This window comes from Triticum dicoccoides, chromosome 1B (assembly GCF_002162155.2).
Source record: "Triticum dicoccoides isolate Atlit2015 ecotype Zavitan chromosome 1B, WEW_v2.0, whole genome shotgun sequence".
NCBI classification, from domain to species: domain Eukaryota; kingdom Viridiplantae; phylum Streptophyta; class Magnoliopsida; order Poales; family Poaceae; genus Triticum; species Triticum dicoccoides.
In genome coordinates, this window is record NC_041381.1 from 375,712,451 (window position 1) to 375,727,146 (window position 14,696).

Below are 14,696 nucleotides of genomic sequence, written 5' to 3' on the forward strand. Positions count from 1 at the left end.
TAATATGGGGAGAAAATTGCAACACACAAATGGCATGGGTAAAACAAATGTCAATATTATTTGGAGTAAGGTTTGGAAATTATCTTGTCCAGCAAAGGTGAAGATTTTTATTTGGCGTACTTTACATGGAACCCTTCCGTGTCGTGTTACACATGCAAATCGGCATATGAAAGTTTCGCCCATCTGCCCATCATGTTCGAACGGGATGGAAGATACAAAACACATGTTATTTTTATGTCAAAAGGCGAAAGAGGTTTGGGAAAGGCTGGGTTTGCGCGAGGCCATTAAAAAAGTTTGTGATATCGATCGCTCAGGTGAGGCAGTCCTTGAGTTCCTTCTTCTTATGCCAGATCATGAGCTACATATAGTGGGCACCCAAAATGTATGTGAATTGATCTTCATTACAGCCTGGTACTTATGGTGGGACAGACGTACGTTAGTCCATCAAGAAAAATCCCAAGATGCATACCAAATTTCTATGGGAGCCCGTGCTATAACGACAAACTATATTATCGCCTAATCCCCAAGGGCAACACCTATAAGAAAGGGATGGACAAGACCACCCAGGGGTTTTGTGAAATTAAATGTCGATGTTTCTTTTGATCAAGATATGCTTAGAGACACAACTGGGGCAGTACTTAGAGATGACAAATGAAGATTCATAGTTGGCGGGAATTGGAGGATGGATTGGTTTGAAGATGTATTAACAACAGAAGTTTTGGCCCTACGATTTGGCCTATTACTTGTTGCACAGAAGACGGGAAGCAACCATGTTGTTGTTAACTCCGACAATATGAAAGTAATTGATACAATGAAGAATGGAGGACATTCAGCGGGAGCGGCGGCGGCAGTTTTCGATGATTGTTATTTTATGGCTTGCGATTTTCCGTGTATTAGATTTGAACATTGTAATAGGGAAGCAAACAAAGTAGCTGACAAACTTGCTAAGCTAGCTAAGTTTTCTGAGACTAGGGATTGGTTTGAGGAGCCTATGAGTGATATTGTAAATCTTCTTATTGACGATGTAACCATTATTTCTAATAAATAAAGGAAAGTTTTGTTAAAAAAAACAATTGTGTGCTGCATCTGGTCACCCTCAAAGCATGCATGAAGACATCCAAACACTAGCACAAAACTGATAGTGATGCAATGCAGACTACTAAACTATCTGTATAACATGAATTTTTGCCAGCATTGCCTCAGCATATCCCAGTTGAGCCAAAGATGTAAGGAGGCAAAAAATAAATAAATTTGCAAGTACCAAACACAGTCCTTATTCATAAATTTCTCTTTCATACAAAACATTTTCGAAAGGCAATAAAAAGTTCTCACCGAAGGGACCCCGAGTGTTCCAGAGTCCCCGCACCGCCTAGAAAATATCAGAAGGACCTCGCTGCAAATGGTGGCTGCGTAAAGCGGCAAAACTAGATCATTTCCTCCGACACCCCGCTCCGCTCCTCTGCCGCCGCCCACACACCAAACCCTAACCCTACCGCCGCCGCCGCCATGGCCGACCCGCGGATGTTCCCATCGGGATCAAACGGCCCGGAAGACCACGCCACCGGCCGCCGGAAGTACAACCCCTACCAGGACCTCAACATGCCCTACAACTACAAGAACCTCTACGACCTCCCCACCTCGCCGGAGTTCCTCTTCGAGGAGGAGTCCGCGGTGCAGCGCCGATCCTGGGGCGAGAACCTCACGTACTACACGGGCATCGGGTACCTCTCTGGCGCCGTGGGCGGCGCCGCCCTCGGCCTCCGCGACGCCGCCGCGGGCGCGGAGCCCGGGGAGACCGCCAAGATCCGCGCCAACCGCTTGCTCAACGCCTGCGGCAGCTCCGGCCGCCGTTACGGCAACAGGCTCGGGGTCATCGGGCTGATGTACGCCGGGATGGAGAGCGGCATGGTCGCGGCACGCGACCAAGACGACTGGATCAACAGCGTCGCCGCCGGGCTCGGCACCGGAGCGCTCTTCCGCGCCGCTAACGGGCCGCGGTCTGCCGCCGTCGCGGGCGCCGTCGGCGGGGTCCTCGCCGCCGCTGCCTTGGCCGGGAAGCAGCTTGCGAAGCGATACGTGCAGGCAATATGAATCTCTTCCTGTTCGCTCAGATCAATTGATCAAATCAATCAGTCGCCAAGAATGGATTATTTTTGCGTTTGTCGTTCTCCAGTTTAGCTGCTCCATTAGAGAATGCATAATATCTATGCTGTGTTAGTCACATGTATACGATCGGAATGGATAATTTTGACTTTGTTACAATGCGGATGCCAGCATGATGTTATACATTCTTCGGGTGTTGCTGAGCAATAAGAGTCTATTTGATATTTTGCAGGGATTACAGTTGTGAAACATGTACTGCAGTATTTAGTAAGAATGTTCTTCAGTTTGACGAGGATAAGAGTGCATTGTGGATTAGTCAGGTTTTCATGCCTGTCCCCGTGTGTTCATTTGCCTGTCTCCTGATGTGGTTTGTGGGGCTTCAGAATTTTATGAAGTTGTTCTGAGTTTGATGGTTTATAGCTATGCCTGCTATGGGCACTATGTTCTTTTGCGACTCGTTTGAGAGTCTGACGAAAAACCATTGTGTTTTCAGTTATTCTGGCTGATCATTTCGAAGGTCTCAGCGCTCCATTTGACCCTAATCCTTGTATCTGTGGTTATCACTGCTTTATATTTTCTTGTGATGTCCTATGATGTAAGCATTGGCTGTTAATTCTGCTCCTGCCCTGATTTGAGCTTGTTTTGGTATGTGGCCTTCTGACTGCCGTTCAAATATGCAAGTCACTTTGGGAAATGGTTGCGCAATTGTGCAGGCACCGGGTTTGATTCAAAAAGCTTTAGTTGAGTTTGATTCAAAACCGTTTTAATTGGGGAAATGATTCTGATCAGCCGGTCGATCTAGCATGTCTCTCTTCCTCATATTTTTTTGCAACAACGAAAGATGACTGCGCAAGTGCGCGGCGCGACCATAGATGTGTTGCAATTTTTGCAATATGCGTCTTTTTGCAGAAAGTTAGATGCGGCGGAGGTGTTGTTGCAATTTTTGCAATAAGGATGTTGTTGCAAAACTTAGAGAAGAGGTTGTGCAACATGGGCGTTGTTGCAGGAAATTAAAGAAGAGAAGTTTTTTGCAAAGAGTCTTATTGCAGAAAATTAGACAAGATAATATTTCGCAATGAACGCCTTGTTACAAGACAGATGGCTCGCGAGGTGTAAAAAGATCAGCCGGCCGATGTGTAGTACGGCCCTTTTAATTGTAAAATCTGTGCAATTTTTTGCAATATGCGTCTTTTTGCAGAAAGTTAGATGCGTCGGAGGTGTTGTTGCAATTTTTGCAATAAGGACGTTAGAGAAGAGGTTGTGCATCATGGGCGTTGTTGCAGGAAATTAAAGAAGAGAAGGTTTTTGCAAAGAGTCTTATTGCAGAAAATTAGACAAGATAATATTTCGCAATGAACGCCTTGTTACAAGACAGATGGCTTGCGAGGCATAAAAAGATCAGCCGGCCGATGTGTAGTACGGCCCTTTTAATTGTAAAATCTGTGCTGATCAGCACGCATTTTGTAGAGACAAGAAATCTGTAGACAAATCACTAAAACGGCAGAAACTCCTCTGCCTAGAAGAATCCTCACTGGCACCCGAAATAGGGTATACAGGGGTACAGGCTATATAGCTTTCATCAAGAGACTGGTTGGATTTAAATACAAATACGATCATCCTATTAGCAAACGTAAGAATAGGAGGGAAAGTAGAGATCCGGTACTATGCCAAAGCTCTACTGTGCAGTGTATATATCTCAATACATGCCGAGCCGTGTCCTCTCTCCTGACAAAACTGAATACCGTGAGAGCACCTAACAAAGCAAACTAAACGAGGTTTTGTTGCAGCCTTCTGGTTTCCCATCTTATTCAGCAGCCCTGCAGAGAAGCAGATGAAGTTGGAGACTGTTCCATGCCCGGTTCACGTCAATGGCTGCTGGTGTGTTTCAAGGGTTTAGTGGCTCATCTTCTGCTGTCATCTCTGCGGCTTCTGCAGGAATTTGATCTTGTGGTTAGCAACTTATTAAGTCCGCATCTAATTCCAAGAGAGAAAATGGCATTTGCTTGCATCAAAATTGAAATGAATGAAGACAACATACTAGTTGATCTGTGAAGGTCGGACACGAACATCAGCCGCCTCTGCAAAATTGCTGCGATGAATAGGAAAATGGAACACATGCCAAACATGACAGCGATTGGGAAGGCATTCACCTGCAATAACATTCGTAGGAACAGCATTATTGGGGATGAGTAATGATACTTCAGCTTGTTTTGGTAGAATCTTTCTTTATGCAAGTACTCAGCCAAAATTAAATTCAATTTTTGTTTTGTTTTGTTATAGCACTGCATTACCAAAAAGTAAAGCCAGAGAGTTGGAATTGAGAAGGCTTTGCTGCTTACATTGTAAAGGACCACACATACAAACAGGTTAAGTGGTATGCGGAAGAAATTCATGATAGTGCTTCTCGCCTCCTCAGGGATATATTGAGATCTCATCTTCATGATTGATGGCCAGAATATGCCAACAGATGACTCGAATATGCAGAAACCAAGAAGCTGTACACAGCCTCCAAAGGAGATGCTTCCACCTTTCTCTGAGGGGGGTACTATGAACTGTTGAACAGAGATAGATGATAGTAACATTTAGATTGTAAGACTAAAACAAAGGAAACAACCAAAGTGGCTATGTGTAGCAGACTTACATTGGTAACAACAGGGAGGAAAAGAGTGAAAGCTGATATCGAGAACACGATCTGCATATAACCTTCGACCTTCATCTTCCGAGCTAATAGACGAGATGCAATTGAGCTACCCAACATCGAGGAGAGCATGAATGTGGCAAATATGAAGCCATGAGAAATGTCTTCTTCATTTGGGCTCAAAGCAGGAGTCCACAAGAAAACAAAAGTGTACATTGAACCCTCAAACAGTGATTGTATGGCTCCAAGCAATGCAATCTTTTCATCTGAAATATTATGAGAAATACATCAATCCTCAGCGTTAAGTTCAAGACAATTATTATGTCCTTTCTTATGCCAAGACAGGCTAAACTTACCGGAAGCAATGGCTTTAGCTGCAACCTTGAACTGGGCCATCAAGTCCTTTCCTTCAGATGCATCTCCATAGTTCTCACCCCACGACGATAAGATGATTGCCATGCCTATTGCTAGGAAGCAAGCAGCAGCATCAAATGGAGCGACAGGGCCAAAACCCAAGTTATCAGCCAGTAGATTTGCAAATAGCCCTGCGACAATGGCAACTAGGCCATTCCCAAGAAATATAGCCTTGGAGAATGTTATTGACAGCCACTGCGGATCAAAACCTCTCTGCACAATCGCAAGGTAGATTTGCACAGTCAGTCAAAAAATCAAGGGTGTCTTGCAAGACAGAAGCCCCCGAAGACATTGAAAAAAAAATGTGTGGTAGGTTAATCACAAAAGGTACATATGTTTAAGCAAAATAGAACAGTGGATTGTACTGAACAGGACACAACAGAGTACTCATGATACTTGTACGCATCAATTAGTTTCCAGAGCAAATGGCTAATTCTCAGAAGGTTTCAACTGAAAAACTTCGATTTAATATTGCCATGGTTTTAATTTCTGGTGACTCCTGACCACGTGGGAACAGTGGAACATCAGATCTGCCCACACAGGGACTAAATCTCAAATAATAAACATATACAAAGGAACTTGGACTGCTGACAGAATGTGTGCAAGAGAGTTAACCGCTGATAAGAGTTCAACGATTAGATCTCAGATACTAGTGCAGTTAGTATGTTTAACTGTGCATTGCATTTCGGCATAGATCCAGAGGGCGGGGGTCACGAAGCTTCCATTTTCCAAAAAAATATCAGTATAAATGTGTTCTCATACATATCTTTTCAGTTTTTATACACCTCGAAGTCATTTTATATACACAAGTTGTCATGTACAGCAGTCAACTCTCCCTGATCCAATAAAATTTGGTTAGCTTCAGCACGCCACTTGTATGCTGAGGAATAACGCAAATACACATAATTAAAAGCAAAAAAATATCCAAAGATGTAGATATAGCTAATTATTAAGCGGGAACAGAAGGGTCGTTTCTGAACCAAGCTGAAGCTGGACAACACAACGTACTGATAGGCACGTAGATCTGGGTGAGAGCAGTTACCTTGTTGTGCTCCGCGACGAGCCACGACTCGAACGCCGAGAAGAGCAGCGATGTTGCAATGCCTCCAAGCACGCGGCCAATCATCAGAATCCTGTACTGCGGGGAGTGCTTCGTGATGCAGCTGAGGATGTAGGTGATGCAGTAGGTGATGCACGCCCTCTTCCTTCCCCTGCGAACGACCACCCAAACCCTCATCAGCCATCGGGGCATACCGACGAAATCAACGCAACTCCTCCAAGGAAGGAAGGGGCGACCACGCACTGCTTGTCGGCGAGCGACCCGACGATGGTGCCGAAGAGCATGGAGGAGCCGAAGCCGGCGATGAAGAGGCGGCCGATGTCGCCCTTGTCGAACCCGTACTGGCTGTAGAGGTAGTACACGTAGGGCCCCTGCAGCCAGTCCCCAGCTGCACCGCCGCCACCAGCGCACGATTCAGACATCAGGAAATCGAGAGACGAGCCAGCATTGCGCCGCCCGGGTTCAGATCTGGACGAATTAGGAGGGGGGGAGCGGAGGGAGAGGGGTTAGGCGCGTGCGTACACATCATGAGGGAGTAGACGAGGACGTAGTTGTTCTTGAAGGAGTTGAAGGCCGTCGGGGTGGCGACGCGGTCCTTGCCAGACTTGCCGAGCTCCAGCGCCGCCACGACGGCGGCGAGGCCGCCGAAGACGAGGTAGTAGAACACCTCCATGGCGGGGCCGAGGTGCGGAGGGGATCGCGATTCGGGGGCTGGCGAATGCGATTGGGTCGGTTTGTTATAGGAGAATGGATTTTATACGCGCAGCGGCGGGCGTGTCATCTCATCTGCGTCGGAATTCGGGGCAGTGGGCACTGAGGGTGCGCGTGCCAGACGTTTTGGTTGGGTCGCACTCGCTCGCCAGTTGGTGCCTGCCTGCCTGCAATCGTCGGCTTCCTTTATTTATTTTTTGTACACACCAAGAAATCACAACTGAGACAAGTATTGAATGAATATTGTGCAAGTTTTGGACAATTGGTGAGTGAAGGGAAGTGCAGTATCTTTTCCAGCCAAAATATGAATGTTGAGGGTAAAGCTTAGGTTTGCGTGAAACTGAAAATAATGGCGGAGGCTATTTCTGATGCATATCTTGGTATTTTATCTATGGTGCGTTTGAACCGGAGTGATAGTTTCTCTCAACTTGTTGAAAGCGTTGTGAATCGACTTGTAGGTTGGAACGAAACGTTGATGTCCTTAGGAGGGAGTAAAATTCTTTTGAAACCCATTATCCAGTCTATTCTGGTGTATGTTCTAACTCTTTTCAATATACCAAAAAAAATGTGCAAAGAAATTACAGATGCGATGGAAGCTTTTTGGTGAGAGGACACGGATGAGTAGAATAAAATGCATTGGCTAGCTTGGTGGAGGATGAGTCTTCCAAAAGATAAGGGAAGCATGGGGTTTAGGGATCTCCATGCATTCAATTTAGCCATGTTAGCCAAGCAAAGCTAGAGAATGATAACTCATCTTGATACTCTTTGTGCTACGATCTTATGAGCGGAGTACTTTTCTGATGGAAACATTTGGCAGAGTATCTTCGATGGTCTTCAAAAGTTCAGGAGTGGGCATATTTGGTGAGAAAATAAATATTTGGGAGGACCAATGGGTACCTTCTAGCCCAACCAGTTCAGTCAAGGAGAGGGAATGTTTTGCTGAGAACAGTGGATGAGCTTATTAATCCCATATGGGAACTTGTGATGAGGATCTTGTAAGGAATATTTTCCTTCCAGTTGATGCATAAAGGATTTCGATAATCCCCCTCTCGGTGCACCTTAATGGGGACTTTGTAGTATAGCATACGACCAAATCATATCTTTCTCCGTTCGGTCAGCCCACTACAGAGTGGGAACATCAGTTTAGTGCTAAAATCATTAGTGTTGAAGAGACATAAAATGTTAATTCAGTACGGTCAGCTGTCTGGAAGTAAGGAGCACTAAGAAAAATAAAAGTCTTTATTTGGCACACTTTCAAAGGAGTTGTTCCCGGTATGGCAGGCCTCTCTCTTAGTCCCTCGGGTCCTCAAGACATTTGTCACTTGATATTTACATGTAACTGAGCACTGAAAGTTTGGAAGGCTCTAGATCTGGACATGGTCATTGATCAAGCCTTGGTGGTGGATCGTTCGGGCTCAGTGTGTTAGGTTCTACGGTAGGGTGCATGGACTGCAAATTAAAATTTCCTACGCGCAGAACAACCAGGAACATGTTGCGGAAATGGGTCACGGATCGTTACCACTAGACGCCCAGTGCCGTGCAGCGGAAGTAGAGTTGGGCCGTGCATTCGCGTGGATCGTCTCCTCCTCGCTCGCCCGATCTCCCTCGAACAGCCGGTCTTCGGATCCCACATACAGGTTCGCCGGAGCGGCACAAGTGCACCGCCTCTGGGTATCCGCGCGTCCAGGAGGAACACCGTGCGGCGGACTGCTAGGTTCGATCACACAGTCGGCGACGAGTGGAGGTGGCTATTCACAACACATGCAAAAACTAGTGACGGCACCGAAGCAATCAACCAAATGAGAGTGTCGCACCTCCACTTTATATAGGCATCCGCCGCAGGCTCAACTCTTGGGCCTCGCACGGATCCTAAAGCCCAAAGTCTGTTCGGCATGGATCCGAGTTCGGGTAGGATCACATCTGACTCGTGGAGTCGGATCCGGCCTCACAGGTTCCTTCCCTTAAGCGTGCGACCCCTTAGGTTCTCGTTCACTTGGTCGCGAGTCAGATCACATCTGGCTCGGCTAGTCGGTAGCGGCCTCTAGCAAAGTGTGCCGACTCCAAGTATCTAATGAAGCTGGTTAGGCAAACCTGTACATCACACTTCTGTTCCCTTTGCCACATGATATATGTTGTCGGGCTCAAGGCGAGTCTGTCATCCTTGTGCTAGCCGACCTCTTTCTCGTTTCAGTGATGCCAACCACAAAACAGATTATCTCATAATCCTTGTCGCATGGCCATGCTTATTTGGTCGGATCACAGGAGGGGTCCAGAGTATAACTCTCCTGATCGGAGGGGTAAATCCCATCTTGCTCGACCATGTCTCACAGCATGGGTCTGGACAAGCCCGAAACCCACCTTTGTAACTACCCAGTTACGGAGTAGCGTTTGGTTGGCCCAAAGCAAGTCTTTCACCATCCTGAGTACATGCGCCAGCTCAGGTCTTAGGCCATAGAACATATGTTGTACTAGAGACTCACATATGACATATCGCTACGTCTCATATTCGGGTCTGTCTGACTCGGACCTTATCTGGACTCGGACCCGACTGATATGTCTCCGTCATATCTACTTTTCCAAACACGTTTGCCCTTGTTTTGGACTCTAACTTGCATGATTTGAATGGAACTAACTCGGACTGACGTTGTTTTCAGCAGAACTGCCCTGGTGTTATTTTTGTGCAGAAATTAAAGTTCTCGAAATGACCTGAAAATCCACGGAGCAACTTTTTGGAATTAATACAAAATATTGGCGAAAGAATCAACGTTAGGGGCCCACACCCTGTCCACGCGGGTGGGGGTGCCCCCCTAGGGCGCGCCCCTGCCTCGTGGGCCCCCTGGAGCTTTACCGACCTCAACTCCAACTCCATATATTCACGTACGGGGAGAAAAAATCAGAGAGAAGGATTCATTGCGTTTTACGATACGGAGCCGCCGCCAAGCCCTAAACTCTCTCGGGAGGGCTGATCCGGAGTCCGTTCGGGGCTCCGAAGAGGGGAATCCGTCATCGTCGTCATCATTAACCTTCCTCCATCACCAATTTCATGATGCTCACCTCCGTGCGTGAGTAATTCCATCGTAGGCTTGCTGGACAGTGATGGGTTGGATGAGATTTACCATGTAATTAAGTTAGTTTTGTTAGGGTTTGATCGCTAGTATCCACTATGTTCTGAGATTGATGTTGCTATGACTTTGTTATGCTTAATGCTTGTCACTAGGGCCCGAGTGCCATGATTTTAGATCTGAACCTACTATGTTTTGATGAATATATGTGAGTTCTTGATCCTATCTTGCAAGTCTATAGTCGCCTATTATGTGTTATGATCCGACAACCCCGAAGTGACAACAATCGGGACCACTCTCGATGATGACCGTAGTTTGAGGAATTCATGTATTCACTAAGTGTTAATGCTTTGGTCCGGTACTCTTTTAAAAGTAGGCCTTAATATCCCTTAGTTTCCAATAGGACCCCGCTTCCACGAGAGGGTAGGACAAAAGATGTCATGCAAGTTCTTTTCCATAAGCACATATGACTATATCCGGAATACATGCCTACATTACATTGATGAACTGGAGCTAGTTCTGTGTCACCCTATGTTATAGCTATTACATGAGGAATCGCGTCCGACATAATTATCCATCACTGATCCAATGCCTACAAGCTTTTCACATTTTGTTCTTTGCTTAGTTACTTTGTCATTGTCACTGTTACAATTACTACAAAACTGCTACTGTTACTTTTGCCACTGTGTAACGCCCTCGATGCGGCTATATCTCCCACGTGTCGAAGCACGACTTAGAGGCATAACCGCATTGAAAGCAATGTCACAAGTGAGGTAATCTTCACACAACCCATGTAATACATATGGGAAAGAGATACATAGTTGGCTTACAATCGCCACTTCACACAATTACATGAATAAGCATTACATCATCCAGATACAATCAAGGTCCGACTACGGAACCAAAATAAAAGAAGAACCCCAAATGCGACAAAGGTCCCCGATCGACCCCAACTGGGCTCCACTACTGATCAACTAGAACGAAACAACACAAAGGGCAAGATCTTCATCGAGCTCCTCCTTGAGCTTGGTTGCGTCATCTGCACGGTAACATAGGCACCTGCAAACTGGTTTTTGGAAGTATCTGTGAGCCACGGGGACTCAGCAATCTCGCACCCGCGAGATCAAGACTATTTAAGCTTATAGGAAGGATGGAGTAATGAGGTGGAGCTGCAGCAAGCGACTAGCATATATGGTGGATAACATACGCAAATGAGAGCGAGAAGAGAAGGCAAAGCACGGTCGATAAAAGTATGATCAAGAAGTGATCCTATAGCAACCTACGTCAAGCATAACTCCAACACCGTGTTCACTTCCCGGACTCCGCCGGAAAGAGACCATCACGGTTACACACGCGGTTGATGTATTTTAATTAAGGTCAACTTCGGGTTTTCTACAACCGGACGTTAACAAATTCCCATCTGCCCATAACCGCGGGCACGGCTTTCGAAAGTTCAAATCCCTGCAGGGGTGTCCCAACTTAGCCCATGACAAGCTCTCACGGTCAACGAAGGAATAGACCTCCACCCGGGACACTCCGATCAGACTCGGTATCCCGGTACAACAAGACATTTCGACAGGGTAAAACTAAACCAGCAACACCGCCCGAATGTGCCGACAAATCCCGATAGGAGCTGCACATATCTCTTTCTCAGGGCACACTCAGATAGGTCAAGCTACGAGTAAAACCAACCCTCAAGTTTCCCCGAGGTGGCCCCGCAGGCTGCCCAGTTCGGACCAACACTCAGAGGAGCACTGGCCCCGGGGGGTTAAATAAGATGACCCTTGAGTCTGCAGAACCCAAGGGAAAGAAAAGGCTAGGTGGCAAATGGTAAAACCAAGGTTGGGCATTGCTGGAAGAGCTTTACTTAAGGCGAACTGTCAAGGGGTTCCCATTATAGCCCAACCGCGTAAGGGACGCAAAATCCGGGAACATAACACCGATATGACGGAAACTAGGGCGGCAAGAATGGAACAAAACACCAGGCATAAGGCCGAGCCTTCCACCCTTTACCAAGTATATAGATGCATTAATTAAATAAGATATATTGTAATATCCCAACAAGTAAACATGTTCCAACAAGGAACAACATCTCCATGTTCCAACAAGGAACAAACTTCAATCTTCACCTGCAACTAACAACGCTATAAGAGGGGCTGAGCAAAGCGGTAACATAGCCAATCAACGGTTTGCTAGGACATGGTGGGTTAGAGGTTTGACATGGCAATTTGGGAGGCTGACAAGCAAATGGTAGGCATCGTAGCATAGGCATGGCAAAAGAGCGAGCAAACTAGCATAGCAAAGATAGTAGTGATTTCGAGGGTATGATCATCTTGCCTGAGATCCCGCAAGGAAGAAGAAAGAGTCCATGAAGAAGACAAATGGACGAAGACGAACGGTTCCTCACAAACGCAACGTTGTCGGAAACAACCCGAAGAAGCACACCGGAAAGAAGCAAACAACATAGTAAACAACCACCACAACAACATGGCACGATGCACAATCGAGTATGATGCATGTCCGGTTTAATGAGGCATAGCATGGCAAAGTGCAACAAACAATACTACAAGTTAAGTGGAGCTCAATATGCAACGAGGTGCATGTTGACGGAACACCACATCAATTATTTAGTTCTCTCTTGTTTATGTACCCAACAATATTAAATGTTATTAAACAGGGCAAGCGGGTGAAGCAAATGAAAACTACCTATCTAGTCAAGGTTAAATGAGGCCGGGAGCAACGAACAACAATTCCGGAAACTCCCCATATCATTTAGCAATTTAAGGCAAGCAACAATTTTAAACATTTTAAATGTTGTTATCATGATGCGGATGACATATATAGGTTTTATGCATTTTTTATGAAAATGTTGACATGAGCATGTTATGAAGCATTTGGTCACCATGGCGGAACAAAAAGGGTGCCACGGCGGCGAAACAAAAATGGTGCCACGGCAACATTCCGGTCCCGGTAACTCATGGAGATACCGGTGCAAAAGGAGGCGTGCGGATGTGCGGAACATGCTAGAGATGGTGGGGTGCTCCCGACTACCGGGTGTCCCACCGGATAGTGGCATGGAAACGAGGAACGTGCACGAAACAAACGGGCACGGTGCAAACATATCGTACATCTCATACAACACATGCATTCGATCACGATCGGTCATCTCGGGGTTATACCTTTGAAGCGTGCGTTTTCGGGGCGGATCGAGTTCGGTACGATGTAGAGGAAGTAGGCGTTCACGGGACGTCGTGGAAGTAGTCGTTCGCGGCGTCGGTAGAGGTACATCTCGTTTCGTAGTCGTTCGAACCATCGGTAGCGGTACTTGATGAATCCCGAAACGAACTTGGTGTCTTCGTGCGTAGGGGTACTTGGCGTTTCCGGAGACGACGGTAGAGGTACTTGACGCGTCGTTGTGGTACTTGGCAAAAATCATAGAGACGATGCTTGGCGGTCCTGGGATGGTCTTGGCGTCCATGTAGTCGATCTTGCAGATCTTGACGGTCCAACACAAAACATCACAAGGGGCCTCGTGAGCGATGACGATGCTGAGCAGGAACTTGGGCGAACTGCATTGGCCGAAACGGAAGGTGGGGGTCGGCTTGTAGCAGAGGAACGGCAGGAGCAGGGGAGCTCCAGCAGGGACCGAGGTGCGGCAGGGGAGGACCCTGGCGAGGCACAGCCAGGTCCGGTGGTGGCGGCAGCAGGCTCTAGTGGTGGCGAAAGGGCGCGACGACGATGGGGCCCCTGGTCGCCGTAGAGGAAGCAGAGGAAGGCGCGGGTGGCCATGGCGCTGAGCGACGAGCTGCTGCTGCTCGAAGCGGACAGAGGCAACTAGGGGGCACGGACGAGGCCGGGAAGATGGGGATGAGCGCCCAGGTCGCAGGGGAGGCGGGCGACGGAGCAAGAGGTGCACGGAGGCCTCGATGTGCAGGGGGTCGCTGGGCAGGGACAACGGCCGCGGGACTTGGCGCGGCGGCGGCTTCGGGCCGGACCAAGGAGGAGGGCAGCGAGGGGATCGCGTGTAGAGGCGACGGGGCCGCCGGAGTTGGTCTCTAGGTGGTGTTGCGGAGGCCGGGCGCGGGGCCGGCAGGGGCGTGGTCGCGGGGCTCGGGAGGAGAAGCAGGGCGCGGCGAGCGGAGACGGGGCGGCGTCGGGCGCACAGGGCGAGGAGAAGGGCGAGGAGGTCCTGGCACGGGGACGGCATGGCGAGGTGGAGCGGGGGCGCTCGATGCAGGAGGAGGAAGGGCCAGGTGGATCGGGAGGAGCAGGGCTCTCCCTGGCGATGCGAGCATGCGTGCGATGGGGATCGAGTGTGGCGCTGAGGGAGGATGAGGAGGGGGGTTCGAGGGAGAGATGTTTAGCGGATCGGGCAGAGAGTTAGGGTTAGGAGGGACTGGGCCGGAATGGATGGGCCTTGGCCTTGGGCCGGCGCGGGAGGATGGGAGGCCCAGGCTGCTGGGCTCCTTCTCTCTGTCTCTCTAAAGAAAATAAAAACAAAACAGAGATAGGAAAGAAAAGAAAGAGGGGTTAGGGGAAGAAGTAGGACATGGGGATAATTTTTCCGGACTCGCAAAAATGAGCTTGTTCCAAGAAAAATAGAAGTGGGCATGACCGAAAGTTTAAACTCAAACTCATTTGATTTAAATTCAAATGATTTGAATAGGAAGTGAGGTTTGGGAAGGTCCAAAAATGTTCGGATTTTTGG

At 47.8% G+C, this 14,696-nt stretch overlaps 2 protein-coding genes across 2 annotated transcripts; one reads left to right on the top strand and one right to left on the bottom strand.

Annotated features, from left to right (window-relative positions):
- Window positions 1-1,392: 1,392 nt before the first annotated feature.
- LOC119336306 (mitochondrial import inner membrane translocase subunit TIM23-1-like) lies at window positions 1,393-2,434 on the top strand. Its single transcript, XM_037608301.1, has one exon. It carries the CDS (start codon window positions 1,507-1,509, stop codon window positions 2,089-2,091), a length of 585 nt encoding a protein of 194 aa, XP_037464198.1. The 5' UTR covers window positions 1,393-1,506; the 3' UTR covers window positions 2,092-2,434.
- Window positions 2,435-3,580: 1,146 nt separating this feature from the next.
- LOC119336317 (molybdate-anion transporter-like) lies at window positions 3,581-6,993 on the bottom strand. The gene is made up of 8 exons (XM_037608310.1): window positions 6,738-6,993; window positions 6,459-6,603; window positions 6,198-6,366; window positions 5,098-5,368; window positions 4,745-5,007; window positions 4,443-4,655; window positions 4,142-4,253; window positions 3,581-4,032 (listed from the first exon to the last, which is right to left on the bottom strand). The coding sequence occupies exons 1-8, from the start codon at window positions 6,886-6,888 to the stop codon at window positions 3,989-3,991; spliced, it is 1,368 nt and encodes a 455-aa protein (XP_037464207.1). The 5' UTR covers window positions 6,889-6,993; the 3' UTR covers window positions 3,581-3,988.
- Window positions 6,994-14,696: the final 7,703 nt, after the last annotated feature.